This window comes from Pyrus communis, chromosome 4, assembly GCF_963583255.1.
Source record: "Pyrus communis chromosome 4, drPyrComm1.1, whole genome shotgun sequence".
In the NCBI taxonomy this organism is placed as follows: domain Eukaryota; kingdom Viridiplantae; phylum Streptophyta; class Magnoliopsida; order Rosales; family Rosaceae; genus Pyrus; species Pyrus communis.
Window position 1 is genome coordinate 14,186,161 of NC_084806.1, and position 27,870 is coordinate 14,214,030.

At 37.0% G+C, this 27,870-nt stretch overlaps 1 protein-coding gene across 1 annotated transcript; it reads left to right on the forward strand.

Moving 5' to 3' along the window:
- Positions 1-19,753: 19,753 nt before the first annotated feature.
- Positions 19,754-24,022, forward strand: LOC137730829 (ethylene receptor 2-like). The gene is made up of 3 exons (XM_068469813.1): positions 19,754-20,288; positions 20,631-22,478; positions 23,077-24,022. Exons 2-3 carry the CDS (start codon positions 20,730-20,732, stop codon positions 23,629-23,631), a joined length of 2,304 nt encoding a protein of 767 aa, XP_068325914.1. The 5' UTR covers positions 19,754-20,288; positions 20,631-20,729; the 3' UTR covers positions 23,632-24,022.
- The last annotated feature ends 3,848 nt before the right edge of the window (positions 24,023-27,870 follow it).

Consider the following 27,870-nt stretch of genomic DNA (forward strand, 5'->3'; position numbering starts at 1 on the left):
ACCACCAATTGCACTTAGGTATGGAACTTCTGGCTCTAAAATCTCTTCCTTATACTCCTTGGGATGGAAAGAATCTCGTTTAGCATCTAAAGTTCGAACAACCATAGGAGTACTCGAAGGCTTCATTTTTTCCTCATTAAAACGTCGCAACATCTTCTGGTTGTAGTTCGATTGATGTACTAGAATTCTATCCGAACAATGCTAGATCTCCAGGCTAAGACAATATCGAGTTTTCTTAAGATCTTTCATCTCAAGTTCTGATTTCAAGTGAATGACAATTTCCTTAAGCTCTGCAAGATTTCTAATGAGCTTTATGCCGTCGACATAAACTGCAACGATCACAAATCCAGAATGTGACTTCTTAATGAACACGCATGAGCATAATTCGTTATTCACATAACCCTGACTTGTCAAATATTCACTTAAACGGTTATTCCACATCTACCCGGATTGTTTCAATCCGTAGAGTGATCTCCTCATTCTAATCGAAAGAGTGTTCCATGGTCTAGAACTATTTGAACTAGTCAATGGAAGTCTTTTTGGAACTTTCATGTAGATTTTCCTATCTTGATCCCCATAAAGATACGTGGTTACCACATCCATAAGTTGCATATTCAATTTTTCAAAAACTACCAAATTGATAAGGTAACGGAACATTATGACGTCCATTACAGGGGAATACATCTCCTCATAATCAATCCCAGGGCATTGAGAGAAGTCTTGCGCTACAAGGCGTGCTTTGAATTGCATTATTTCATTCCTCTCATTACGCTTCCTTACGGAAACCCATTTGTTACCCACAGGCTTTACATGTGGTGAAGTATGAGTTACATGCCCAAACACATTACGTTTCACAAGCGAATCGAGTTCGACCTAGATTGCTTATTTCCAGTTTGACCAATCCGTACGACTTCGACATTCATCAACTGAACGTGGTTCAATGTTATCACTAAGCATGATGTCGGAAGTAACTATATATACGAATGCATCATCGACAATCATCTTATTCCAATTCCAAACCTCATCCAAAACTGCATCATGGACCTAAATCTCACGATTCTTGGGAGGCTGGTATTTCTCATCTAAGACATCACCGTAATCTAAAATAACCTCAAGCGTTAGAACAGAGGAGTAAACCATGGTCGAATTCAAACTAGGTTCACTAGTTTGTGCCGTTTTCCTCTTCCGGGGTTGTGAATCCTTTGAATTAGGGGGTCTGCCATGCTTTAGGGTATGAGCAGATGATTGGCTAGCCATTAATGTACTAGGCTGCATAGAAGGTGTGATCGCCCCCACTAGCAGGGACAATCTGGCCTTCAAAGGTGGTGGTACAATGTACGTTAAGTATGTCTATCCTTGCATGTGTGTTTGCAGTGGTTATATGTGATCTCGTCATCTTAGCTAGATCAGTAAAGCATCCAGCATGCTTTGAGCAATGCTCTAAAGATCTAGAATACATAGCACTTTAGTTTTAGAATGAGGGGTACAGGGATCTAAATGAGACATAGTTGGATTAATCCACAACAATTTGCGGCATTCTACAGGAATGTTAGTGATCTTATCACCCCCTAACAACTGGAAGATTGTCTTATAGAAGTGACAATCCGCAAAACGTACGGTAAAGTGATCTCCTGTCAAGGGCTCTAAGTAACGAATAATGGATGACGAATCATAACCGACATAGATTACCATTTTTCTCTAATGACCCATTTTGGTATGTAGTAGTGGCGTTATTGGCACATAGATTGCGCACCTAAGCTATTACGACGAATGAGGTTGGATAACGGTGGGCCTCAAGTGGACCAACATAACTGCGTGCAATATTGCATGGCCCCAAGCAAGTACAGGTAAGTTGGTTTGCATAACTAAAGTCCGAGCTATCGTTTGAAGGCGCTTTATGAAAGCTTCTACTAGGCCATTTTGGGTGTAAACATGGGGTACATGATGTTCAACTTTAATCCCAGTAGACATTCAATAATCGTAAAAAAATCTGTGACGTAAACTTTCCAGCGTTATCCAGTCGATTCGACTTGATCTGTTAATCAGGATGGTGAGCCTTAATCTTAAAAGTTTGTGCTAGGAGTTTCGTAAATGCAACATTACGTGTGGACAATAAGCAGACATGTAACCATCGCGTCGATGCATCAACCAACACCATGAAGTATCTAAATGGTCCGCATGTTCATTGGATAGGTCCACAAATATCCCCTTGAATCATCTGAAGAAACTTATAGGGGTCATGAATAATCTTTGTAAGTGAGGGTTGAATGTTCAACTTCCCTAAGGAGCATGCTTTGCAAAGCGGATGACCAGGATAAGATTTTAAGTGATGCCTATGAGATACTTTGAAGATACGGCACATCAAATCTCATCCAAGGTGTCCCATTCAATCATGCCAAAGTAGGAGAGTGTCCTGGAACCCAGCCATAGGGTCGGCCATGTGATGGGACTCAATGGCTCGAATGGTTGTTATGTACAACCCACTCAAGAGGCATTCCAGCTTCTCGTCAATACGCTTCCGACCATATTCACAAGAAGTGATACAAAGAAATTCAAAACCATTCTCTTCAGTGGTTTCAACATGATATTGATTATGTCGAATATCTCTAAAGCTCAGCATCGTTCTTGCGGAACATGAAGAATAGAGGGCCTCTTTAATGGTTAATTCAGTACCATTTGACAACATAATATGGGCTTTTGCGTATCCTTCTATCAGGTTGGATAGGCTTGAGAAGGTTGTCAGAGGTGCCTTCTTAGGTACGAAGTTAGTAAAATAGTGTTTCTCACGCAATATGATGTGCGTGGTGGCACTATTAGCCAGATAACTAACTTATGCACAAGTCATACCTAGAAATAAATTAATTGAATCGGTTACATGCATAAATATAATTTCATTCATTCAATTAATCAATTCGAGAAATGTTGTCCATAATAATAATCCATAATTCAAAACAAACCAATCCAAACAAATAATTCCAAGGTCTTAGAAAAATTGTCCAAAAATTAAACCATAAACCAAAAAAATTAAAGGGGAGTTCGGCCACTCCTAATGGGTTCGACCACTAGGGGTGTAAAAACACCCCAACATGTCTCAAAAAAATAAAACTTTATTCTTCCATAAGAGCAGTTGCCTCCTTAAAATGTGAAACCTCCAAAGTTGTGAGCATCTTCGAGATGTTCTACATGCACAAAGTTAGTTTCACAAAGGGAATGATAATTGGCAATAACCTCAGGGGTAGATCGGCATGGACGTGACCAATGATTATTTGATCCACAGCAGTAGCACAAGTCCATTTCAGTGGAAGCCGATTGAACGGTAACTTTTCCCTTGTTCTTGAAGTTTGGGGCCTTAAGAGCAAGGGGTTGGCGCTTCTGGGTCAAATTTCCTCCCTTGGGTGGGCCTTTGTTTTGTTGATCTTAGGCCCGTGATGGGGTTTGCTACCCCTTGCCACGACCACGATTGAGTTTCCATCGGTTGTAGCAGTTAAAATTAGTCGCATGCACTTCAAGCGGAGTGTTCAAGCCAGTGGGTCAAGCTTGATGATTCTTCATCAAAAGCTGGTTCTACTTTTCGGTAAGAAGTAAAATAGATATCAAATTCAAAAATTTGGTGAACTTATGTGCCCTATATTATTGATGCAGGACAATATTAGTGGCATTGAAGGTCAAATAGGTTTTCTCCATGAGGTCCTGTTTGGTTAATTCCTTTTTACAGATCTTCAGCAGTGATCGAATTCTGCAAACTTCAGAGTTGTATTCATTCACATACTTAAAGTCTTGGAAGTGTAAATGTTGTTAGTCGTGTCTTGCTTCAGGTAAGTAAATGTTTTTCTGGTGATCAAAGCGATCCGCCAGAGCAAGGTAGATGGTACGTGGGTCCTCCTTTGAGAGGTACTTGGTCTGCAGTGCATCATGGATATGTCTTCGAATGAAGATCATAGCAGTAGCTTTCTGAGCTTCGTCGAGGAGTTCATCGTCGATAGGTTCCTTGATAGTAGGTCTAAGACTTTTTGCAGTAAGATGGAGCTTCATGTCTTGAACCCACTTCAAGTAGTGTCTTCCAAAGACTTCCAGAGCAGTGAAATCAAGCTTGTTCAAGTTTGATATGTCCCTAAAACAGAGGGTACACCAAAACATGGTTAGTCGTATAGAAAAACCATAGACATATATCGTAGAATATGCGGGTTTTATAGACATGTACTGGTTTAATTTAAGCATGAAAGCTACAAGTTTCATGTGGTAAGTTTTGAATGAAAACTTCAGGTTTCAAAGGCACTAAATTCGAAACTACAGGTTCGATTTAGTTATGAACGTTTAGTTCATATAGGGGTACCTGTAAGAACACATAATATAATATACAATAAAATGTAGTGGATTTGAGGTTACTTTAGGAACCTAAGTGTGAGTGCTTCGGGACTACAAAAGATAGTCAACGGTTCAAAGAGATGAAATAATTAATTGAATCATTAATTGTCAAAAAGTGAGCTTCAGGCCAATGATTTTGGATTAATTATCAGATTAATGGACTGCTGGTCACTTTAATTAATTCAACAGATTGGACCATGCAGGGTCGATTGTAGAAGCAAGAATAATAATAACATTCGAGTTTAAATTATATAGGATGCTAAAAAATTAGCATTGGATTCGAAAAACCATAGCCCAATTACGATGAGCTTGGGTGCCGTAAGCAAGGAAAGACCCTAAAAAGGCATAGAGGGCCATGGGTGGTTGCGAAGCAGCCCAACCATGGCTACAGACCATGGGTCGAGGTTTTAAGATAGGCCCAACAGTGCAGGAGGACATGAGCCAGCTCGGAAGCTGGCCAGGGGTATGCGCTCGAAGTCGAGCCGTAGGCTGGCTTCGATTTTGTGCATGGGTGCAAGAAGCCTAGCCAAAAGGTTGGTTTCGGTTTTGCAAGCCAAGGCTAAGACAAAGCCTAACTGCAGGCGGGCCAGGTCGTGCAAAGCCCAGCAAGGCTTTTAGGGCTTACTAATGAACTCAAGGGTTCATGCCGGTATGGAGACCAACCCAGGCTGAGGCCTGGTGCTTTGCAGTGGCGTTGAAACGACGTCATCCTAATGATACCATGGCTGCAAGCCAGCCATATTGGCTCGACGACGCAGCGTTGAGCCGCGGCTCAATCCCAAATTTTATTTTTTTTCAAATTCTAGGGTTAAAAACCCTAATTGCTTCTAAATTAATTTCGATCCTTTGACTCACAAATTCCACATAGCATAATTGAGTATTACATGAACAAATATATATATATATATATATATATATATATTGACAAGATATATGAGCATATATACAATATATATATAATTGAAAGGAAAATATAAATATAGGGGGTTCATGCATCACAGGGAATGTTTTCATGCTTCAAGATCATTTCAAATATCTTAATTTATTTTAAAAGAACATGATTGGCAGAAAATAATTGAAAGCCTTTGATGTTGTAGAAGAAAGCTTCATCCACGATCCCTTAGTTCTTTAGCTTCTGGTAAGAGCGTGTTGATAACGTGTTGTAGGCCTATTTGACTAAACTGTATTTAGGACAAAGAGGTAGAGGGGCCGGCGCCGATAAAGAGGGAAGAGAGATGTAATTCTGAGGTGTGTGTTGTATCTCCCCATTGTGCCTTTATTTATAGTAGTTGGATAGGTTAAATCCTAACCTTAATAGGTTAAGTCCTTATTAATCCGATAAATAAAACCCTATTATCGTATAGGGAGATTACCAATAGGGGTTAACCTATTGGGATAGGTTAAATCCTAACCCTAATGAAAATGTCAAAACAACCGAATAACTAATCAATTGTTGGTTTAGCTGATTATTTGTATTCTCGAAAGAAATTCTAAAAGTGAACAATTTGGACCATTGATTGACTGTGCATTGAAATGATGATCATTTTGCAGAAAACCTGTACGTAGGTGAGTATGTTTATGAATTTTTGTAAGTGATTTGGTAAAAACATTCTTTCCTATTATAAAATAACAACAGCAATCATTTCAAACCTAAAATGGAAAACATTGACTTTCTCGTATGCACATAAGTGCCGGAAATTTACAATTTATAGAGAGTCAATCTCAGAATCAAAAATTTATACTCTTTAAATTCAATAAATCTATAATACATTGGCTTAAGAATTGATATTAACAGCACTAGAAAATCGTCTTTCTGCATTCTTCTCTATTCCATACATAATTACAACATGATTTCATAATATATAATTACAACATCACTCACTGTCTTTGAATTTCAAATTTAGGTAAGAACAATGACAAATGACTGAAAAGCATGATGTTTTCAAAATTATTTGGTTGGCAGTCCTACTCAGTGATACGAACCGAAGGACTCTAATTGTCTTTTATCCTTCTATTAATAACGGGGAACCCGTGGAAAACATGATGGCTCCTTCTAGGAAAATTGTGCCCCCCAACCCAAATGCCAAAATCAGGTGGCTTGAGAATAAGTGTTTTTCATATAGAATATTGTAATTGAATCATCAATTAAGAATATTGTAATTGAATCATCAATTAAGTTACAATTTAACAAAAATATGTAGAAAGGGCTAACAACCAAAGTTTAAGACAGAAATACTATTTGTCTTTGATAGTAGTTATATGCATGTGTAGTATTGTGAAATAAATATGATGTGTGTGTTTATTTTTTTAAGAGATAAGTACACACGTATACAATAGATTTTTGTAAAAATGAATTATGTGCATGATATCCTTTTTACTGTGAATGACCATATTCTTTCTCACACATTATTGTGCAACATTCTGTGTTGTAGAGGGATTAACTAATCTTTCTACCCAATATCATTTCTTTGTTTTACTTACTAATTTTTATAGCCATTATTCACATGCAGCTTATGAAAAATTATAACTAATTTTTGCTGGATTCTTTATTTGGGTGATCTAATTTGTGACAGCCCGTCCCAGAAATATTTAAAACGTAACGTGAAAAGATGATTTTGCCCCTAGTTCGATTTCTTTACGTTTATTGGTTGTTTTTGAGTTTGGTTGGCATGTTGTAGGCCACACACACTTTCCCACACACCACAACCTTTCCTCCTGTTTCCTGCACACTGTCCCGAGTCCCCTTTCCCTTCCCATTTCCTTTGAAACGTACGGACACACCCACACACCCATCAAACCTTCACAGATCGTGGAATCCAAGCACACATTCGAGCTCGTGAGGCTTGTAGGAGTCCAACCATACCCATTTCAGGTAAGAACACCTTCGTTTTCACGTCGAATCCACGATGCTCGATTTCGGGTACTGTTCATGCACACGTGATTTCTCACGTTTTAGGGAATTTCAAGCTTGTAGGGAGCTTGGTGAGGTCCCTAGGAGGCTCGGGGTGGTTCGTTTGAAGGTTTTGGACGTCGGGATCACTAGTTTCGAAGTTGGCTGGAGTTGGGTTGTTTTTGCAGGTGAGTTTTGGTGGTTTTTAGCACTTGAAAGTAGTATGATTGTGTTCCTCTAGTTCTAAGCTTCATTTTGGTACCAATTTTGTGAAATTTGGATGAAAAACAAAGAAGATATCGAAGTTTGAAATTTTCCCGATTTTCCGGCGCCGGAGGCTCGCCGGAAAAGACGACGGAATATTCCGTCAAGTCTGACGGAATATTCCTGACGCCGTTAGCAGAATCTGTTAAAACTAACGAAATATTCCTAACGGTGTCAACTGACGCCGTCAGCGTGCCAGGCACGTGCCTGCGCGTGGTCGGCGCGTGTGGCCGTGCCTTGGCCGGTGCGTGGGGGCGCGTGCGACGGTGAAAGATTATTTTAAAAATATGGGGATGTTCCTGAGGTTGAGTAGATCACGTTGGTGTATTCATACACCCCATTTAAGCATTGTATGAGAAGTTATTTCTAAAGGTTGGTTATGTGCTTTAAAATTGACGTTTTTGTAGTTGTTTCGCATATAGGTGATACCTATCCCGAGGACGAGCGTGGTCACTCGAGGCAGGGGGGCTACGACCCTTCCACATACCAGTGAGTGGGCTTTTGGTTTTCCGTATATACCTATATACATATATTTACCCAAAAATTGATTGAAATATTATTAGTTCATACGCCATGCATTATATATTGCCGTTGATTATGCTTGGTTAGTTGCATTCATATTTATATGCATATTTCGTGCTGTGGACGCACAGGTAAGTGCCAGGTAAGTGTTATGTATGTTTATATTCAGTAGTGATTTGAGATGCTTAAAGAGCTCATAACCTGCACCCCCGGTGTTAGTGCTCCCGCCCAGAGTAGGGCACAGTCCTTCACGTGATGTTCACCTCCCGCACCACACGCTCAGCTTGGATCCAAGTTAGGTGCACAGTCCTGTCGTACAGACCACTTTAGGTGGTTCCGACTCGTAGGTGACCCGCGATTATTCGCCCAGCCTTCACGTGATCGTAGCACTAGAGCGTATATATGTATTACACCCAGGCCTGTCGTACAGACCACTTTAGGTGGTTCCGACTCGTGTGCAGGTCCAGCTAGTGAGATTGAGATTTGAGCTCTAGATGCAGCCGTACAGGTCACGTTAGGTGACTCCGGCTGCCAGATTATATGTTATCGATATGATTTACACCTGAGCACTTGCATTTCATTTTGAGGTTTTGGCATGGCATATCCTTGAGCATGATTGGTATATATATACGCATATCTATTTTCTGGAAAGTATACAGGTTTTACGGCGAGGGGTTAGAACGTATTTATTAAATGGTTTTCGAAAAGCTTTGTTTTTGCCCACTCACGCTTTTGTTTTGCGCCCCTCCAGGTTCTTGTTGAGTAGCAGGTTTGGTGGTTTCCCAGAGGGCTTTCCCGGCATTTCTGACAGACGATCACCAGCGTAGGGCCACCTTCGGGTGTACTGTTGTCGCCTCATTTTCTTTTGGACTGCTTTAGGCTTATGCTCTGAACTAGCGTCGCACTTGCGTTGCACTTATCATTTCTTTATGTAAAAATCAGTTTTTATTTATTCGTATTACTATTTTATTAGCTTCCGCACTGTGCACATGGCTACGTCACTTCCACGTGACGGCCAGCATGCCCTGATCTCGATCGGGGTGTGTCATAATTTGTAACAGAGGACCCATAGAGAAAAAAGAGTAAATCTCAAGAGTGCAGAATCATTGAAGGTCAGCACCAAACAGGTTGGTTAACTCCTACTTCATACTAGACGCCGCTATATTTTGAACAGTTGTTTAAATGTAAAATGCTAACCTGTTGTTTTCTGCAAATATAATTTAGCTACCAGCTACTATTTAGTGGTAAAAAAAAACTACAATTTTTGGAGTACATTGGTAATATAGGAGCGGTTATATTTTGAACAACTCTTAATATGTATATAATATCAGTGTAGATGGTTAAGTTATCAACAACTACTATATGGTTTTATGTGAATACTTTGTACATGCTTTGTATAAATAGTCTCTACATATCCGTATACCAATTACCAACACTTAATCCCTTATTTGCATATTGTACTTATAATTCACTTGACACTCCTACAGCAACATGCGGGCTAAATCTCTAGTGTACACTAGAGGTGGGCAATAAATAGGTTTTTCAATAATTGATTTCCTTTTTGCAAGTTCTCTACTTATTTTTTGTACCAAAAGATGTCACACTAGTTCTCAAAAATTAAGGCAAACTACTAAAAAAGTACATTAGACTCACTAACATAAGAGTTCAACTAATTACAAGCTTTGAGTATTTAACATGATCATATGACATTTAAAATTATTTCTCTAAATATAAAATATATTAGTGTTATTTTTTAGTAGTAACTTATTATTTCATTTGGGTTGTATGTTTGTAACCTATTATTGTTTTTTGGATGTAAGTTTTTAATTTTGCTAGTTGCTTTCTTTTACAAGTTTTTTTTTTATTATTCCATTCAAATTTTGAAGTTACATAAAAATTTGACACTCAAAATGTGATTTTATGCATTTTATATTTTGGACTTCTTGTAGGATGGTTTATAAATTTAATACATTAGGAAGCATGTTGAGAGTATCTTATTATGGAGAAAGAAATAATGCATAAAGTGTTCTAAAATCATGGCCTCTCACTCTCTCAATTGATTTTGAGTTCAATGCTCAAAGTTTAACATGTATTAGATGAGACATTGCACGTGCTCTCACCTCATCGTATCTTATAAAAGTTTAACCGTCTATAGTGATCTTTTTGTAATTACGCAACGTGATAATTACAAGAAAATAAAATTGTAACTCTAAATTTAGAAAACTAGATCCATTACGAGAAAACTCTCAAGGTCCATGTCTGAATGGAGTTATGCTAAGGTGATCTCTCAAAATGGGACTCTCTATGGTCTCTCTATTATTTCACAATTTAACGTCAATTCTCGTGCTAACATTATAAAACATTGTGCTAAAAAACTTGAGGACGTGGAGAGTCCATGGAGAGTCCCACTTTTGAAAGAGCCTCTTAACATTTCTCATAATAATATGAAATATACAACCCAAAAAACGGATACTTAAGATGGTTTTATACCCTAGCATAACCCTATGCTTGCTAGGAATCCAAATTGAAAACAAAATATGAAAAGTAACAAAATTCCAAACATATCCACAACACTTAATAAAAATTCAAACTTAACATAGTAAACAATGGAATTTACTTTAGAATCCACATCATTATTTGAAATGACGTATTACGCACCCTAATCAAAGCTCGGAATCTAAATCTGTAACAATTGAATAATTGATCAACTTCGCCATCTATTCTATCAAGCAATCATTAATCTCAAGGTTTATAAGCTCTACTCTAGTGGAGAACCTTTGGATTAACCCAAAATCACATGCATCGAGTGGGGATAGTTTTGACAGTAAGTAGCTAGCTTAATGCGACTATTCCAATTAAGCTGCACCGACCATTCATTTCGGCCTTTTGGTCTTTACATCGGGCTTACTTAATAGCCTAAAAAGGAAGGCCCAACATTGTTAATTAACCACTCAAAGTTAGCCACAGATACGAACCCCTTTATTTCCAACACAAGGGATGTCGTTGTATGAGCATGTGCATGCATTGTCCAGAGACCCCTCCACCAACACCAAGCTCCAAGCACCAGCTTCCTTAAATATGCACCATCTCTACATAGCTATTAGTGCACATGGAAATGCAAGAAAGTAAAAAGTCCCTTGTGCCATCTCGAATTTCCCAACCCAATTATGCCTTGTGTCCCCATAATATTAAGCATCATTTTGCCATCCCCATGCATTCTTGCTGAGTGAGCGACTGTGCAAACATACATGCTTTTCCTCAAGTTTGTATAAAGTACAATTAAGTAGATCAAATTTTTAAACCGTATTTATTAATTATGTGATGTGTTATCAATATAAAATAAGAATGTTAATCAACATTTAAATAATAATTCAATCATTAACAATTACGTCATATGATTTACCGAATATAATTTAAATTGATGGTCTCCCTAACATTACTCTTCTATATATATTCCAAGTTTTCAAATACCACTACTTATTGTCCTATATGAATATACATATAACTCTCAGTACTGTGTGGTTTGAAAAATTAACAGTCAGATTTTGCTTATAAAAATTGAATAAATCTAACGATTAAATCTTGCATATAATACCGAATCTACTGAGTAAATACGTACCAGTTAAACCGAATCCATGAATATATTGGCCGATCATGGATTCATAATATATTAAGAAGGACCCAGTTCTTTTTTCTTTGTTTCATGTATTACACAAAAGTATGCAATGCCATCATGTATCATAACTAAGACATTGACTCAAGTACTGTCCACAGTTTTCCAAAATCAATTGTAGTTTTGAACATTTTTAGCCCACAGGATGATCATCAATGACAGTGTTTGTGGAAGAGGTGCAATCATGCATGGCTTAACAAGCATGCATGATTCAACATTTCGTACGTGAGGAGGAACTATTTGTCTTAAGTGCGTGGAAATTTGTCTATAAACTCAATTATTTTGATAAAAGTTTATATAGTGCAAATCCCTGATATCGTTATGGATCTTCTTTTTCAAGCTTTATCTGTAAAAGCAGAATTATAATATCTAATGGTACTACTGTTGGAGCAAGGCCTTCTTCCCATATACTAATTAGTGGCAGAATATGGCCTAAGATTTATAGGTCGTTTTACTATATAAAAAAGCTTAAAATTGGTATATTTCTATGTTTTAATATTGCACAAAACAACTTTTTTCATGTCAATATGACACTATAGTAAAGATAAATATAGAACTCAATCCGAATTAACTTGAGTGTGAAAGTGTTTTTATGCAAGTATCACCCCTTTTTTCATTTGTGGCAAGCGAAGATGTTATCCTGCTAAAATTGTTTGATGAAAGAATATATATCCCAAAATTTTCTGCTAGTAACATTTTAGCCGCATGCTACTATAGCTGCAACCAACTAAACTGCTCGGCTGCCATAGCCCATAAATCTTTTTTGCTTCTCCCTTTTGAGAAATCTCAATAAACATGTGATGGGGAATGTTAGCCATTTACCTTTTGTACCTTCTCTTTTTCCTCTCATTTCATTTTATCTAGTAACCTGCTTTGATGATAGTAATCGTGTATCTTCTAAATCAGCTTGCTGGGCAAAAAATTAACCAGATTGAAAAATAATAATGAATTATCACATAGTTATATATGAAAATGGCTACATAATTGTAAAATGAAAGAAGACAAAAGGTAAAACGGAATTATACAGAGAATGCTGCTATAGTCAAAGTTTTGTAAAACTGATGTTTATCTTGTGCATTCATTTTCCATCTGACTTCTCCTTTGGAGAATGTTCAAGATGATGACTTGAAACGGTGCCGTAATTGAGAATTGCGAATTGCGAAACCAGTCAAAAACAATGGGAGGGTGGAGTTTTAGTCCCCAAAAATCTTGAAAGAGACAGATAATTTACAAAGAGTCCATTGAGAATGAAATTTTAAATTGGAAACATGTATGGAAGGAATAAAATTAACGATGTCCCCATTTATTCTCTCTCTTAATCAATCAGCTTAGGGTAATAATATTAATTAGGTGTGTTTAGGAGATTAAATTTTTAAACTAAAGGATAATGCTAGGGAGACCAATTGTAAAGTCAATCCTTTAAATCAAATTATGTGGTTGTTGATGATTAGTTTATTACTCAAGTGTTGATTAATGTAGGGGTGGGTTTGAAAAACTGAAAACTGAAAAAAATCGAACCAAAACCAAAAAAACCCGAACAAAAAAAAAGAACCGAAGTAAGAAAACCGAACCGAACCAAATTAAATATAATTAAGTTTATTTATTTATTTAATATTTGAGTGTTTATATTCCAAGCCCAATTTAAGTTTAGACTCAAGTTTTAAGCTTTTGTTTTAGGTCAACCATTAACCCATAATCTAAGTTTTCTTCTCCCCAACTAACCCTAAACCCTAAACCTTGCATCTTCTTTCTCTTTGTTTCTTCTTGCATCTTCTTTCTCTTCGTTTCTTCTTCCATCTTCTTACCCTCTCTCTTTTTTTTCTACCTTTACTTTCTTTGAAATGAAAAAACTGTAAGCAAAGTTGTAGAGCATAGACCAAATTTCAAATTTAAAAAAAAAAAAAAAAAAAGAAGGTTTTATAAAAAAAACTGAACCGAACCAAAAAAACCAAACCGAAATTACACCGAACCGAATAAAAGTCGAAAAAAATTGAACCAACCTGAACCGAACTAAACTGAAATTTCGGTTTGGTTTCGATTTTGGCAAAAAACCGAACCGATTGAAACCGAACCCACCCAAGATTAATGTGTTTATTTTCTATAGGTGGCACATCATTTGATCTCCCTAGTGTTATCCTTAGTAAATACCCAATGCAGCATCAAGAAAGATAGTGCCACTCAAGGTGATTGAATTTTTATGACCCATTCCATAAACATTTCACTTTTAATTAGTTTTTAGTTTCATAAAATATGACCCATAGTTCTTTGTTGTTTCCCTGTTCATTTGCCTATATTATGAAGGTCAAGGTGACAACAAAAAGAAAAAGAAACGGAGGAAGAGAAGAAGAAAAAGAGGGAAGAAAAGAAAGAAAGAAAGAAAAAGAAAAGAAGAGTGAAGAGAGAAAATAATGAGAGTTATCATTGTACTCCTATTATTTGAGATAATGAAAGAAAATATTACTACTTCCCCGAGGACATAGGCACACTTGCCGAAGCTCTTAAATATTGTGTCTCATTTACTTTATATTCCACTACAGACATATCAGCATGAGAAGCTCTCGTGTCAGTGGAAAGTACAACACCATAAATCAGATTAAGCACTACCTACTTCCCACCTTTGTCAGCTGTAATCCCACAAAAAAGGGTCCAGATTTCAAAATTCGTAGAAAACCAATAGTCGTGTTCCGAGCTCTAAAACTCTGACTTCCTATACTCAAACAAAAATGTTTCCTTCATAGAAGTTGTTTCTTACCCTCTGTCCCATAACATATCAAATCCCATAAAGATCCAATGGTTAATTCATTCTTGATCTTAGAAATACTACTGTAGACCAAAAATCCGCAGAAAAATGAGTAGCCGAGTTAATAGCTTTTAAACTTCAACTTCCTGACCTCAAATGGAAATCCTTTCTTCGTTAAAGTTGTTCATTACCCTCTCGTCAAATACCATACTAAAATTTGAGTCAGGTCCAATGGTTTGATCTTCCTATAATTCTCAGACATTACCTTTGATACATGACCAAGATTAAAAAGAAAAAGGGGAAGTATAGTAAGCTAATATTAACTTTTTCCTTATTATTATTAATTTTGTTATTAATATGATTGGTGTTGTGTAATCACTCGTCATAGACTATACATATTATAATATAAATGGCACAGATTGATCACCCTCACCCTTCATAAATTAATATATGTGTGTGTGTGTGACTGGCGCAGCACTGTTGCCCTCCTTATAATGACAATTATGTGTGTGTGTGTGTGGCGCAACACTGTTGCCCTCCTTCTAATGACAATTATTATGTTTAAGTTTTGATATTTATGTGTGTTGAATTAAAACTCTTGTCACAATCTTTACTTATTTAAAAACACTTTATTGATAATGGTAGGAATTACCGCTCGCTGCTTTAATTTATTTGTTGTACTACATTTTGTTATGATGAGTATATACTAAGATCTGAAGTTCCTTGATCAAATTAGAACTTGAAGTTTCTTGATCCTCATCTTAGAAGAAGATTGGACTTGAAGTTCTATCATATAAAAAGATCGGACCTGAAGCTCATTGATCCTCATCATATAAAAAGGTTGAACCCGAAGTTCCCTAATCAAAACTAAAACCTGAAGTTTTTGAATCAATTGAGAGAGCAGCGTTTCCTCAACTAAATTGAAATGAAGGCCACAAGCACCTCAGTCCACATACTAATAAATGAGGGCCAGAAATTACTTGATTCATGTAAATGAGGACCATAAGTTCCTTAATCCATGTATAGATTGAGTATGGGTATGAATTCCAAAAATATGAACCTAAATGTTCTAATAACGTCGATATTTCGAGTACATATGTATAATATTTTGACTTGAAGTTCAAAATATAAACGAAGTTAAGAACTTGAAATTCGAATATTTTTGTGTAGACATATGCTTATATGATATGAATTAATTATCGTAAGTTCTGTCATACCTAAATTTCTTCCTTTTTGGGAATAAGAAAATAGTGAACTTAGCAGAACTTGATTTTGTTGCCATCGACATAAAACTTTCATGAATCTATGATGCTTGGGAACTCATGTGAAAGTATATAATATTAGGAAACATCTTTGCTTAAAAACTCATGATTGATACTAATAGAACTAGAAGTTTCAGGCATGTACAAAACCATAAGAGGTGGAATTTTTCTATACATATACAGATGCATACACATGAGCTACAACTACGAAAAAAAAAAAAAAAAAAAAAAAAAAAAAAGGAGCTTTCACAAAGGTTGATCATGTGGAGCCTTAGTACTTGGTAGAACCCTAGAAGGGGGAGGTACCGAAGGTTGATCATTTGAAGCTTCAGTAGTTGGCAGAACTCCAGAAAGGGGAGACACTAGAGGTTGATCGTTTGAAGCCTTAGTACTTGGTAGAACTCCAGAAGGTGAAGGCAATGGGTGCCTTCGAAATAAAGCCACGAACCTCTGGTGGCAGGGGCGGAGCCACATAGAGGCCAAGCTAGGCCTAGGCCTATCCTGAAATTTGAAATATATATATATATATATATATATATATATATATATATATATATATATCTTCTACTTTTTACCATAAAGAGCCTGTACTGTAGTGGTGAGCGGAATTTGATAATCCCACCTCGTCATGGGTTTGAAATTTGTGTTTATCAACAACCCATTTTGATTTTTAAAATCTAATTAGCATTCTCTTTTACCATAAAAAACTAATTTCTTTAATGGGTGATTTTTTTAAATCTAATTAGCCTTCCCTTTTACCATATAAAGACTAAGTTCTTTTTTTTGTCAGTTCCTACAAAACAAAGGTAAAATCTCATGGCAATAGTTTTGAGTTATAACTTTAAATTTTTCTTCGAATCTTCCTTTTTTTTTTTTTATTAAAACTCGTAATCAAATTCTATTTTTATGATCTAATCATCTCAATATTAAATTCTTCATAAAAAATTTAAAGATGTGTTTGTGTGTTTGTAGGGATGTAAAGGAATGTGTTGTATCTCCCTAACGTAGTGCCTTTATTTATAGTAATAAGGGAGAGAAGAAATCCTTCATCCCCAAGGAATACAAGACCATATAAGAAGGGATAACTATAATCAAATCTAATCTAGGATTTACAATCACACTTAAACTAGAAGTTTACGACACTCCCCCCTTGAGTGTGTAAATACTCAAGGTAGATTTGGCATCATGTAGAAGTTGAGGAAGTCGACTCGTCGGCACTGAATCTAGAAACAAGCTATTCTCAAATAAGGTAGGAATGTGCATAAGGAAGTAAGTCTCACAAAAAACCCTATGGCTATGGCAAAAACCTGAGTAGGGACAAAATCCCTAGTCTAAGTAAAAATGCGTGAGAAATGCAAAGTCAAATGAAACGTCTACGAGACGTCATCAGGATATGATCAATCCAAGGTGGGTGCCTCATTAAAACCTAGTTAGGTAGCAAAAACCCAGTGATAAAAAATGCTCCTAATTATAGGAAAAAAAGTACATTAAGATCAAGCAAGTATACTTCATGATACTCTCCCTAAGTTTGGCACAATTCCAAAGAGAACTAGCAATATTACAACTCAGAAAGTTTACGCATACCAATTCCCTGAACAAGCTTCTGAAACGTCGCCTTCGGCAATAATTTGGTGAAGATGTCGGCTAGATTGTCTTGTGAACGGATTTGCATGACTTCAATATTCTGATACTCTTGTTGTTGATGTGAGAATAAGAACTTCGGTGCAATGTGCTTGGTGTTGTCTCCTTTGATGTAACCCTTATTGAGTTGTTTGATGCATGCTACGTTGTCTTCATAGATCGTCGTCAGGACATCAATAACAGGGTAAAGATCACAGGAGCTTCGAATATGGCCCACATCTGATCTCAACCAAAAGCATTCCTAAGTGGCTTCGTGTAAGGCGAGAATTTCAGCATGGTTAGATGAAGTGGCAACTAAAGTCTGTTTAGTTAACCTCCAAGAGATTGCGGTGTCTCCAAAGATAAAGACATAACCCGTTTGAGAATGCACTTTGTGTGGATCAGATAAGTATCCTACGTCGGCATAACCATCAAGGCGAGAATCAACTCGAGATAAAGGGGTGCGGCATCACTCGAGGATCTGTAGGGATAGAACAAGCCCATATTTATAGCACCTTAACGTAACGGAAGATGTCTTTAACACTAGTCCAGTGTCTGAGTGTTGGTGCATTACTGTATCTTGCCAAAAGATTAACAGCGAATGAGGTGTGTCGGATTGAACTAAGTACAATAAAGCGCCTATCGCACTTAGATAAGGAACTTCAGGCTCCAAAATTTCTTCATCATCCTCCTTCGAACGGAAGGGATCTTGTTTTGCATTTAGCGATCGAACGGCCAAAGGAGTACTCGAAGGCTTGAGGTGAATAGAATGTGAAGAATTTGATTAAAATAAAGTAAGATAATATGGAAGGGTGAAAAGAATGTGAAAAATGGTTTAGAGATGGCTTTGGTATTTATAGGAAAAAAAATTATAAATTTTAATTTCATCCTTAAAAAAAAAAAAAAAAAAAAAAATCGAACAAACGCGCTGCCAGGCGGCCTCCACATGCCCAACCTGAAAGCCAAAAAGGCTCTAATTTGTCTTTGGTGGGATCCACTTGGTTTTGGCTCAGCCGTTCATTAGAGTTGAGTTTTGTTATAAAAAAAAAAAAACATAAAGAGCTAAAAATTAACCTATGATCTTGTAACCATATCTATTGGAGATGGCCTTACGTTTTCATAACTTCACCTAGTCTCTACATTTCGATCTTGGACTCTTGCGTTTCATCTTCGCCAATGATGATACCAAGACTATTGGGTATTTGCATCAAGTCAAGGCCTTAGTGGAGTCGAGTCTAATTGTACACTTTCTAAATGAGTTTTACCGCTTTTATTAAATAACGTCTTCTGTCAAAATACATCTTAACTCGAAATTCTTTCTAAATATCCCAATGCCAAATCAACACTACTCAAAATTGGTGTTTTCATACTCTTTTTTTTTTTTTTTCAAACTATTCCACTTGAACACCTTATATAAGTAATACCATTTATTTAGGGTAAAGATCCACCATCCGTGTAGCATAACAACATATCCATAGTTTCTATTTTGTTATGTTCTTCCCCCCTTGTATTAATACCACCTTTGCTCATAAAAAACAATACCATGTTTGTAAACATATTATTTACTTCTTTTATCTAGTTGTAGAAAAAGGATATACTTCTTTTATTTAATTCATATGGAATATGAGGATATAATATAATAGTGGTGGGTAGGATTAATGGATATTTGGAAAACAAATTAATGAGATTTGGTCAAGACCTAATATGTAAATTTGGTAAACCAATTAAAGAGAGCAATTAAAATTGAGAGTTTTAACGAAAAGTCCACGGTACTGTTCATTTTAACAAAAAAAACCACATTTTTATATTAAAAAGTCAATCTTAGTACTATTCATTTTACTCTTTATTTTATCCTTATCATTAAAATTCAAAGTTTTCTAACAATTTTTATTAGTTTTCCTATTAAAATTATAACCTCTCCAATTAACGAGTTAATGAAAATTGTATATATTCAACGTATCATCACTTAATTGTTAATGCAATTTCAATTGCGTGTGAAAAAGTTGAGAAACTTTATTCATGCGAGAGCAACGAGTTTGACGATGAAAGCAAACGAGAAGAGAAATTTACATTCGTCATTAGCGTTTGAAACTCTCAGTTTTATAACACAATGTAAGTCATTCTTGGATAAAATATACATTGAATCCTGTATTATTAGACAATAACTTCACAATTTTTATAAACCCGTCTCATGGAAGTCGATGCAATTTCTTCGGCTGCCTAGTTTTGTGCTGATTTTTGTTTTATATATTTGGGGGTCCGTATGGAGGAACAGGGGAGGAGAGAGACAGGAAAAAAATGCTCTTGGGTGTGAGTCGTGTGACAGTGACGGATTGTGCCAAAGAGCGTCCAAGTTCTCCTCATGTTACAGAGTGGGCCCCCCCTCTTTCCTTCTCTTTTTAATTTTCTGCTCTCCGAAGCAAACAACAGCGCAAACAATATTCCCTCTCTCCCTCTAAAAAAAATTCATCAGGTTCAATTTTGTTTTTTTGAATTTTTCTTCGTTGCTATAAAGAGGGAGCCGAAGACTGAGAAAGGGAAAACAATACAGAGAGAGAGAGAGAGAGAGGCTATCTACCTAGTTTTTGGTTGTTCTTTCCACCAAATCACACCAGCGGTTTACACGGCTTACTGATTCAGGCAACTGGGTTTAGTGGTTTTTAAAAAAATTAAAGTTCTTTCTTCTTCTTTTTCTTGGGTTTGTGATTCTTATTGGGATGTGGCTTCTGGGTTTTTTTTTAACGGAAGCAAGCTTCCAATTGCTATAAATGGGGGGTGGTAGATTTTGGTTTTTGTTTGTGTTTGTTTACTTATGAGATTAACGGGTCTCATTGCTGATGGCCGCAGAGGAGCTTTGACTTTGAGTCTCTTGCATGTGCCGCAAGCCTAAGATCTGCAGGTCCTTTAACTCCAATCTGGGTTTTCGAAGCGTTTCTCAGTGTGGTGGTACAGGTGCGTTTCTTAGTTGCCCAACATTTCCTATTTATTTATTTATTTGCGTTTTATATAATATAATTGTATATTGTATGTTTTGATGTTTTTGGTTAGAGTTAAGAGATTGGTTTGGTGGGTTTTGTCTAAAAACGATTTCTTTTGCTTCTGTGATTAATTTTTTTTCCTTCTGAGGTTAACATTGTTTAATTTTGGGTTAATCTCTTCTAATTGTGGAAAATTTGGTCACTGTGCCTCTCATAAATTCTTATTTAGTTCTGTGAGATCTGACATTTGTCGCTGTTAAATTCCTTCAAATTGTTAATGGGGGTTTGTTTTCTTTTGGGTTGTCTGTGTTTGCAGGAAATGGAAATTAAAGTTTCTGGCCTTACGATTCTAGTTTCGAAATTTTAATCTGTGTTTACTGTTAAATGGATTGAAGTCGTTGCCATTAGGGGTGCAATGTTAAAGGCATTGGCATCTTTGCTATCAATTTCATTGCTTCTATTCTGTGTTTCCGCGTCTGATAGCGGATTCCCGCGGTGCAATTGTGACGATGATGGAAGCTGGTGGAGCATTGAGAGCATACTAGAATGTCAGAGAGTGAGCGATTTCTTGATTGCCGTAGCCTACTTTTCGATCCCCATTGAGCTGCTCTACTTTGTCAGCTGCTCGAATGTACCTTTCAAATGGGTTCTGTTTGAGTTCATTGCCTTCATTGTGCTATGTGGATTGACACATTTACTCAATGGCTGGACTTACGGGCCTCACCCGTTCCAGCTTATGCTGGCACTCACAGTTTTCAAAATTCTTACTGCTCTGGTCTCGTGTGCCACTGCTATAACACTCATCACTCTCATCCCTTTGCTTCTCAAAGTGAAAGTGAGGGAATTCATGTTGAAGAAGAAGACTTGGGATCTCGGGAGAGAGGTTGGGATTATAATGAGACAGAAGGAAGCTGGAATGCATGTTCGGATGCTCACCCAAGAGATTCGCAAGTCACTTGATAGGCATACAATACTGTCGACAACACTTTTTGAGCTATCAGAGACGTTGGGTTTGCAGTACTGTGCAGTTTGGATGCCTAATGAAATTAAAACAGAGATGATTCTCACCCATGAGTTGAAAGGGAGGAATTACTCTCATGCGTACAACTTTTCTATACCTATAAGTGATCCTGATGTGGAACACATCAAAGGGATTGATGGGGTGAGCAGCCTTAGGCCTGACTCGGCACTTGTTCATGCCAGTGGTGACTCAGGTGAGCCAGGACCAGTGGCTGCAATTCGGATGCCAATGCTTAGTGTTTCCAATTTCAAAGGAGGAACTCCGGAGGTGATCCAGGCTTGTTATGCAATATTGGTTTTGGTCCTCCCTGGTGGTCAATCTAGATGTTGGAGCAGCCAAGACCTTGAGATAATTAAGGTAGTTGCTGATCAGGTTGCTGTGGCTTTATCCCATGCTGCAGTCCTCGAGGAGTCTCAACTCATGAGAGAGAAGTTGGCTGAGCAAAATCGAGCCTTGCAGCAGGCAAAGATGAAGGCTATGATGGCAAGCCATGCAAGAATTGCATTCCAAAAGGTAATGAGTGATGGGATGAGGAGGCCGATGCACTCAATTTTGGGTTTGCTTTCTTTGATGCAGGACGACACTTTGGATAATGATCAACAAGTTATTGTTGATGCGATGGTGAGGACGAGCAATGTCCTATCAACCTTGATAAATGATGTGATGGACAATTCGACAAAGGAAAGTGGAAGATTTCCATTGGAGATGAGATCTTTTGGGTTGCATGCAATGATAAAGGAAGCAGCTTGCCTTGCCAAATGCTTGTGTGTGTTTAGGGGCGTTGATTTTGGAATTGATGTGGACAAGTCCTTACCTGATCATGTCATGGGGGATGAAAGACGGGTGTTTCAAGTGATTTTGCATATGGTTGGAAGCCTGTTAAATGGAAATAGTGTTGGAGGGTTGGTAATGTTTCGGGTTGCTTCAGAGAAGGGGAGTCAAGGGAGGAGTGATCAAAGGTGGGCAGCCTGGAGACATAGTTCGTCTGATGGTGATTTATGTGTTAGATTTGAGATTGGGATAAGCAATAGCGGCTCTCAATCAGAGGTCACAATTCCAGCAGTGCAGCTGGTTGGTAGGAGATACGCCAGTGAAGGTGTTGATGAGGGCTTGAGCTTCACCATTTGCAAAAAGCTAGTGCAGGTGAGAGTTATCAACTTTGTCTCTGTGTTTGTGTGTGTGCGTGCTCACACATGCGCAAATAGTATACCCCTTGGACTAGTGATGGAACAAAAATAATTACAATTTTAAAGTTAGACGCTGCATTCTTTTTGAGATAGGAAACTCAATAGCAGAAGATGTTTGTATGGCCAGAATCTGCATGAAAATGTTCGCACATGTGCTTGTAGGATGTAAAATGTTTCTTTTCCTGGTAAGGTTGTACGGGAGGAAAAAAGCTGCCCTCACTGCCATACCTGAGGCAGTGAAATTTATTTCACCACTTGATTGAATACTATTGTTTTTTTATGCATATATTTGTGAAGAACTTAGTTTGAAAGCATGGTAGCTCATTTTACAGATAGTCTTAAGATTTTCGAACATGGTAGTTGCTCTCAGAGTGTTACTAATTTACTAGCATTAGTACATGGTAAAATCTTTTGGAGATATAGTTTTGTCCTGATTTGCAAACCTTTACATATATCTGCTAGCTCTACATTTTGTGCGAGGAATGTATGTTCCCATGGTGTTCCTTAGTTGGTATTTTCTTGTTTTAACTGAAGTATTAATTCTTATTCGGCAGATGATGCAAGGAAATATTTGGGCAGTCCCCAATCCTCAAGGGTTTGCTCAAAGCATGGCACTTGTTCTTCGGTTTCAACCTTGTCTGTCCACTGCAATAGCCATCTCAGATCCTGGAGAATCATCAGAGCACCCACATTCCAATTCACTTTTCAAAGGCTTGCAAGTTTTATTAACTGATGATGATGATGTGAACAGGGTTGTGACGCGGAAAATGCTTGAGAAGCTTGGTTGCATTGTAACTGCCGTTTCATCTGGATTCGAATGCCTTTCTACTATTGGTACTATCGGTCCTGCTGGATCTTCATTCCAATTTGTTTTACTTGATCTTCACATGCCCGAGTTGGATGGTTTTGAAGTTGCAATGAGAATTAGAAAATTTCGAAGCCGTACTTGGCCATTGATCATTGGCGTAACTGCTAGTGCTGACGAAGATGTGTGGGATAGATGTATGCAAACTGGAATCAATGGGGTTGTCCGAAAACCAGTTCTTCTGCAAGGGATCGTGAATGAGCTACGAAGAGTCTTGCTGCAGGCAAACAAAGGGATGACATAAGTTGCACAATAGCAAGTTCTGACCGAAAATCCAGCATGGGGTGTTACGCAGAACCCCGCTTTATCTCATGTCCAGTTGAGCTTGCTATAATTACACAGATAGTTTCAGATGTGACCACAGGTAATCTTTAGTTAAGTTGTCTCCGAGGGATCCTTTTGTAAAAGACCGAAAAAAGTTTGAAAACAAAAAAAGCTTGTTGGAAAATCATATACAGTAGAGCAATAAGAAGTATCTGCAGAAATTGAGTAGAGGTAGAGTTAAAAAATCAGCAGTGATTTCTTTGTATGTTATGTGGCAGCGCAGGTGAAGGAGGTTTTTAGTTTTAAATCGTGGAAAAGACATCACAATCAAATTATAAAAGTGTTGGCAAAAGTGTGTGCCTTTTCCTTCACTCCAAACTTGCAGTTTACTTGATGAATAGCATTGTCAAATGTGATGCTAAAAAATGATGTTATTACCTTCTCGTTTGTCATTTCTGGTCGATTGAATATTACCTTCTCTTTTTACTAACGTTAAAATGTATTATACGGGCAAGAAATTAGCTCTGATTGTTGCTATTCGTAAACACCGCACAACTTTTTACACCACGCTCGTAATTGAAATATACATGATAAATCAATACAAGGCGATGATACTTGAAGGGAGATTTATTTTTTTATTTTTTTATTTTGGAACAAAGGAGGAAGAAGATAAAGAAAAATAGAAGATGCTTTTGGTTTGTTAAACCAGCGGAGCGCAGGTAGTTGGACTGAAGGGAGTATATGGTTAACAAATAAATATTCAGCCAGACTGCCGACTGAGATCTGAAAAGTGGAAAAGCTCGGATAAAGTTTCAGTCTAACCAATGGTGGAGTGGATTCTGCAGCTTCATATATACATTTTCTGTAGTATTTAAAAAATGGAACAGGATCCCTTTCGGATCTATAGGAATTGAACCTGCCGATCAAATAATTCAGATTATTTAAATTTGATCTAACGGTTACAATTATCATAACTTTTAGAGAAACTTCTTATTTGTAGCCGTTTGATCAAATTTCAATGATTCGGATCATTTGTTCCTTAAGTTCAGATTTTTTGGATCTAGAGGGGATCCGGTTCCTTAAAAAAAAAATCTCCCTGCAGGCTACAGTTAAAATGGTTGAGCTATTTATTTATTTCGACCAAAAAATGAACTGTTTATTTATTTTGACGGAAAAAAAAAAAAAAAAGAACTATTTATTTATTTAATTAATTTTCATTCGAAGTGGCAGAGGATCCTTGAAATTTTGTGGTGAGAAAGTAAGTGGAAGTGGAAGGGTATGGGTAAAGTTGAGATTTGCAGAGACTTGTGCGGTTGGATACTTTTGCTTCCAAGAAAAGAAAGTTTTGGCAATTGCCATGCATGAACCAAGTACGTACATGGTTTGGTTGGACTCTTTTTCTTGCCAATATTATATTTATCATATCCAAGTGGACCTCTTTGTTCGCTTATTATACCCCACCACCAGCCCCCACCCCAACAACAACCAATTAGGTTTTATATTTAATTTATATATAGTGTTGGAATAATGTTTGAGAAAATTATAGCAAAGATTCCTCAAAATGTGCATGTATGACCCTTTTCGTCAGCTCTGTTAAAACTTCTATCAAAATGAATCACGCGTGAGGTTGAATCAAAGGACAAATATGGGAAAGTATGAGAAAATTGTAGAAATAGTCCCTCAACTTTGACTCAATTAGAAAATGGCCCCTCAACTTTAGCTCAATTTGAGCAATGATCTCTCAACTTTAACCCAATTGTAGCAATGATTATTCCAACATGGCTTGTTTTGATGGAAGTTTTGACAAAATTGACCAAAATGACCATAAATGCACATTCTGTGAAATTAAGGGACCAATGGTGATGTATTTTTAGTTAAGAGACCATTACTCTAATTAGATTAAAATTAAGAAACAATTAGTACAATTTCCTCATAAATTTTGGCCAAATGAGTTTTCTTATTATTTGTCAATTATTATATTGACAATAGTTTGACGTAAGATCCGTTTGAAACTAAGGGGACATTTATTTGGCTCGTTAGCTTTCTCTGGACTAGACGGGACTACTTGTTAGTCTAGTTCAGTGTTTGTTCTATGCATGAGCTAAGTTTAATGATACTAAACGGGACTCGTGTGGACTAAGTAGCTCGCTAAGAGGTCTTAGCGAGTCCCCCCGAAAACATCAGTACTACTAAGACCTTCGCTTCCTCTCCTTCACATCCCAACACCTGCTTCATTTCTTTCCTAATAACGGGTCAGCTTCTTCCCTAATTCCCCCGTAAGCATACATACTATTGGATTACACCTGCGTATAGAAAATCAGGAAGATGAAAATCACAGCCTTGCTAGTCCTCAAGTGAAATCTAGACGAATCTGACCCGATCACCAACGCCTCTGATATCAGTCACTTCGGCTACTTACAAAGGTATAGGGTTCCGGAGTTCATCGTCTTCGTCGGTCGCACCGCCGCCAGACGCAACCCGTCCCCAACGCCAGTCTGTCAAGAACGAACGGTCTTTTGGTATCTGACATGAATAGGAAGAATGGTTTGTGGATAGGACTGGAGGGATCATAACAGTTGGAATTTTTGTCAAACCAAGAGAGATTGAAGGAGAAAAAGGACAACGGAGTGGGGATTGAAGCTTGTCGAAGAAAAGAAAGGAAAGGAATTCTTTGGATGCGAAGAAAATAAAGAAAAGTAAAAGGAAAGTAGAGAAAGGGGAAGAGAGTAGTCAGCCAAAAAAAAAGTGACATTAATAATAATAATAAAATACTAATAAATTAATTAGAAAATAATAAAAGAATTATTTGTATATGAAAATAATATAGTCTATAGGTTAGTCTGATATTCTACCAAACGTTTCATTATTATTATACTACTTGGTCTATGCCAAGCCAATCTAGTTTAATCCCTGAAGCTAGTCCAGTCCGACTTAGTCCAGTGCAACAAACGCAACCTAAGAGTTAATACTAGATTCACTTCACAAAATTCTTCGATTTTGTCATCCTTTTCTTTTTGCTTATCAACTTCTGATATATATTTTAAGCATCTTACTTTTAACATTTTTCACTCAATTCTGTCACGCGATTACATGGCCGACTATCTACTCATATATTTAAATTTATTATAAAGTTTAAATCATCAATGAAACTCTCTCAACAAACTTAGCCCTGGTTTGGTACTGAGGTGATTCTGAAAAAAGCTAGTATCAAAAAAAGCTGGGAGCTGTTTTTGTGTTTGGTAAACATTGAGCTTTAGCTTTTTTTTTCCACAGTTTTGGGTGAAAAAAGCCAAAAAAAAGAACCTGCAAAACCCAGCTTTGAAAAACCAGTTTTTTTTCACATTTGTTTTACATAAAAGTTTACCAAACACTATAATACTGCTTTTTTTTTTTTTTTTTTTTTCAAAAGCACTTTTACAAAAAAGTTCACCAAATACTTTGCTGCTTTATTTCACAGCTGCTTATTCTCACAGCACAGCAGAAGCAAATTTTTTTCAAAGCACAGCAATACCAAACCAGCCCTTAGCCACATCCTATGTTTACTAAATAATTTATATTGTTTTTGTCGGATATCTTTCTTTGATAATATTTATGGGACGAATGAATGTGATTTTTCAAAGATTAATGAATGTAAATGTAATTGAAATTATTCTTTGATTTCTACATTAAGTATGCCCTTTTCTAAAGGATCCTATTTCTGGAAGGGGATCCTTTCCGGATCCTATCCTCCTAATTCACCAAGTTTAGGGATCCAAACTATTAAAATTTGATCCAATAGCTACAAACAGGGGCCCACTTTAAAAGTTATAATAACTTTAGCCGTTTGATCAAATTTCAATGGTCCGGATCCTCGGACTTGGTGGATTACGAGGAAGGGATCCGGAAAGAACCTCCTTTCCTCTATTTCTAGGGTACGATTTAATGATAAGAATGTTCAGTTTGTAGATTTTCTTTCAAGAATTATGCATGTCAAAATTAGCTAAATCAGTGATGGTTCAATCTTTTTATTACCTGTTTTTATTTCAACTTATAAACTATGTGCATATATTTTTTTTTCTTTGACACATTAACAGTGTTGAATTTGGCTACTTAATACTATGGTTTAGTAGTATTGCTCTTTATTTGTAAGTGAGAGGTCTTAAATTTGATTCTCATAAAAAAACGAATTTGAACTACATTATTGTTAGCCTATTGTGAGGCTAAAACCACCTCTTCTCCT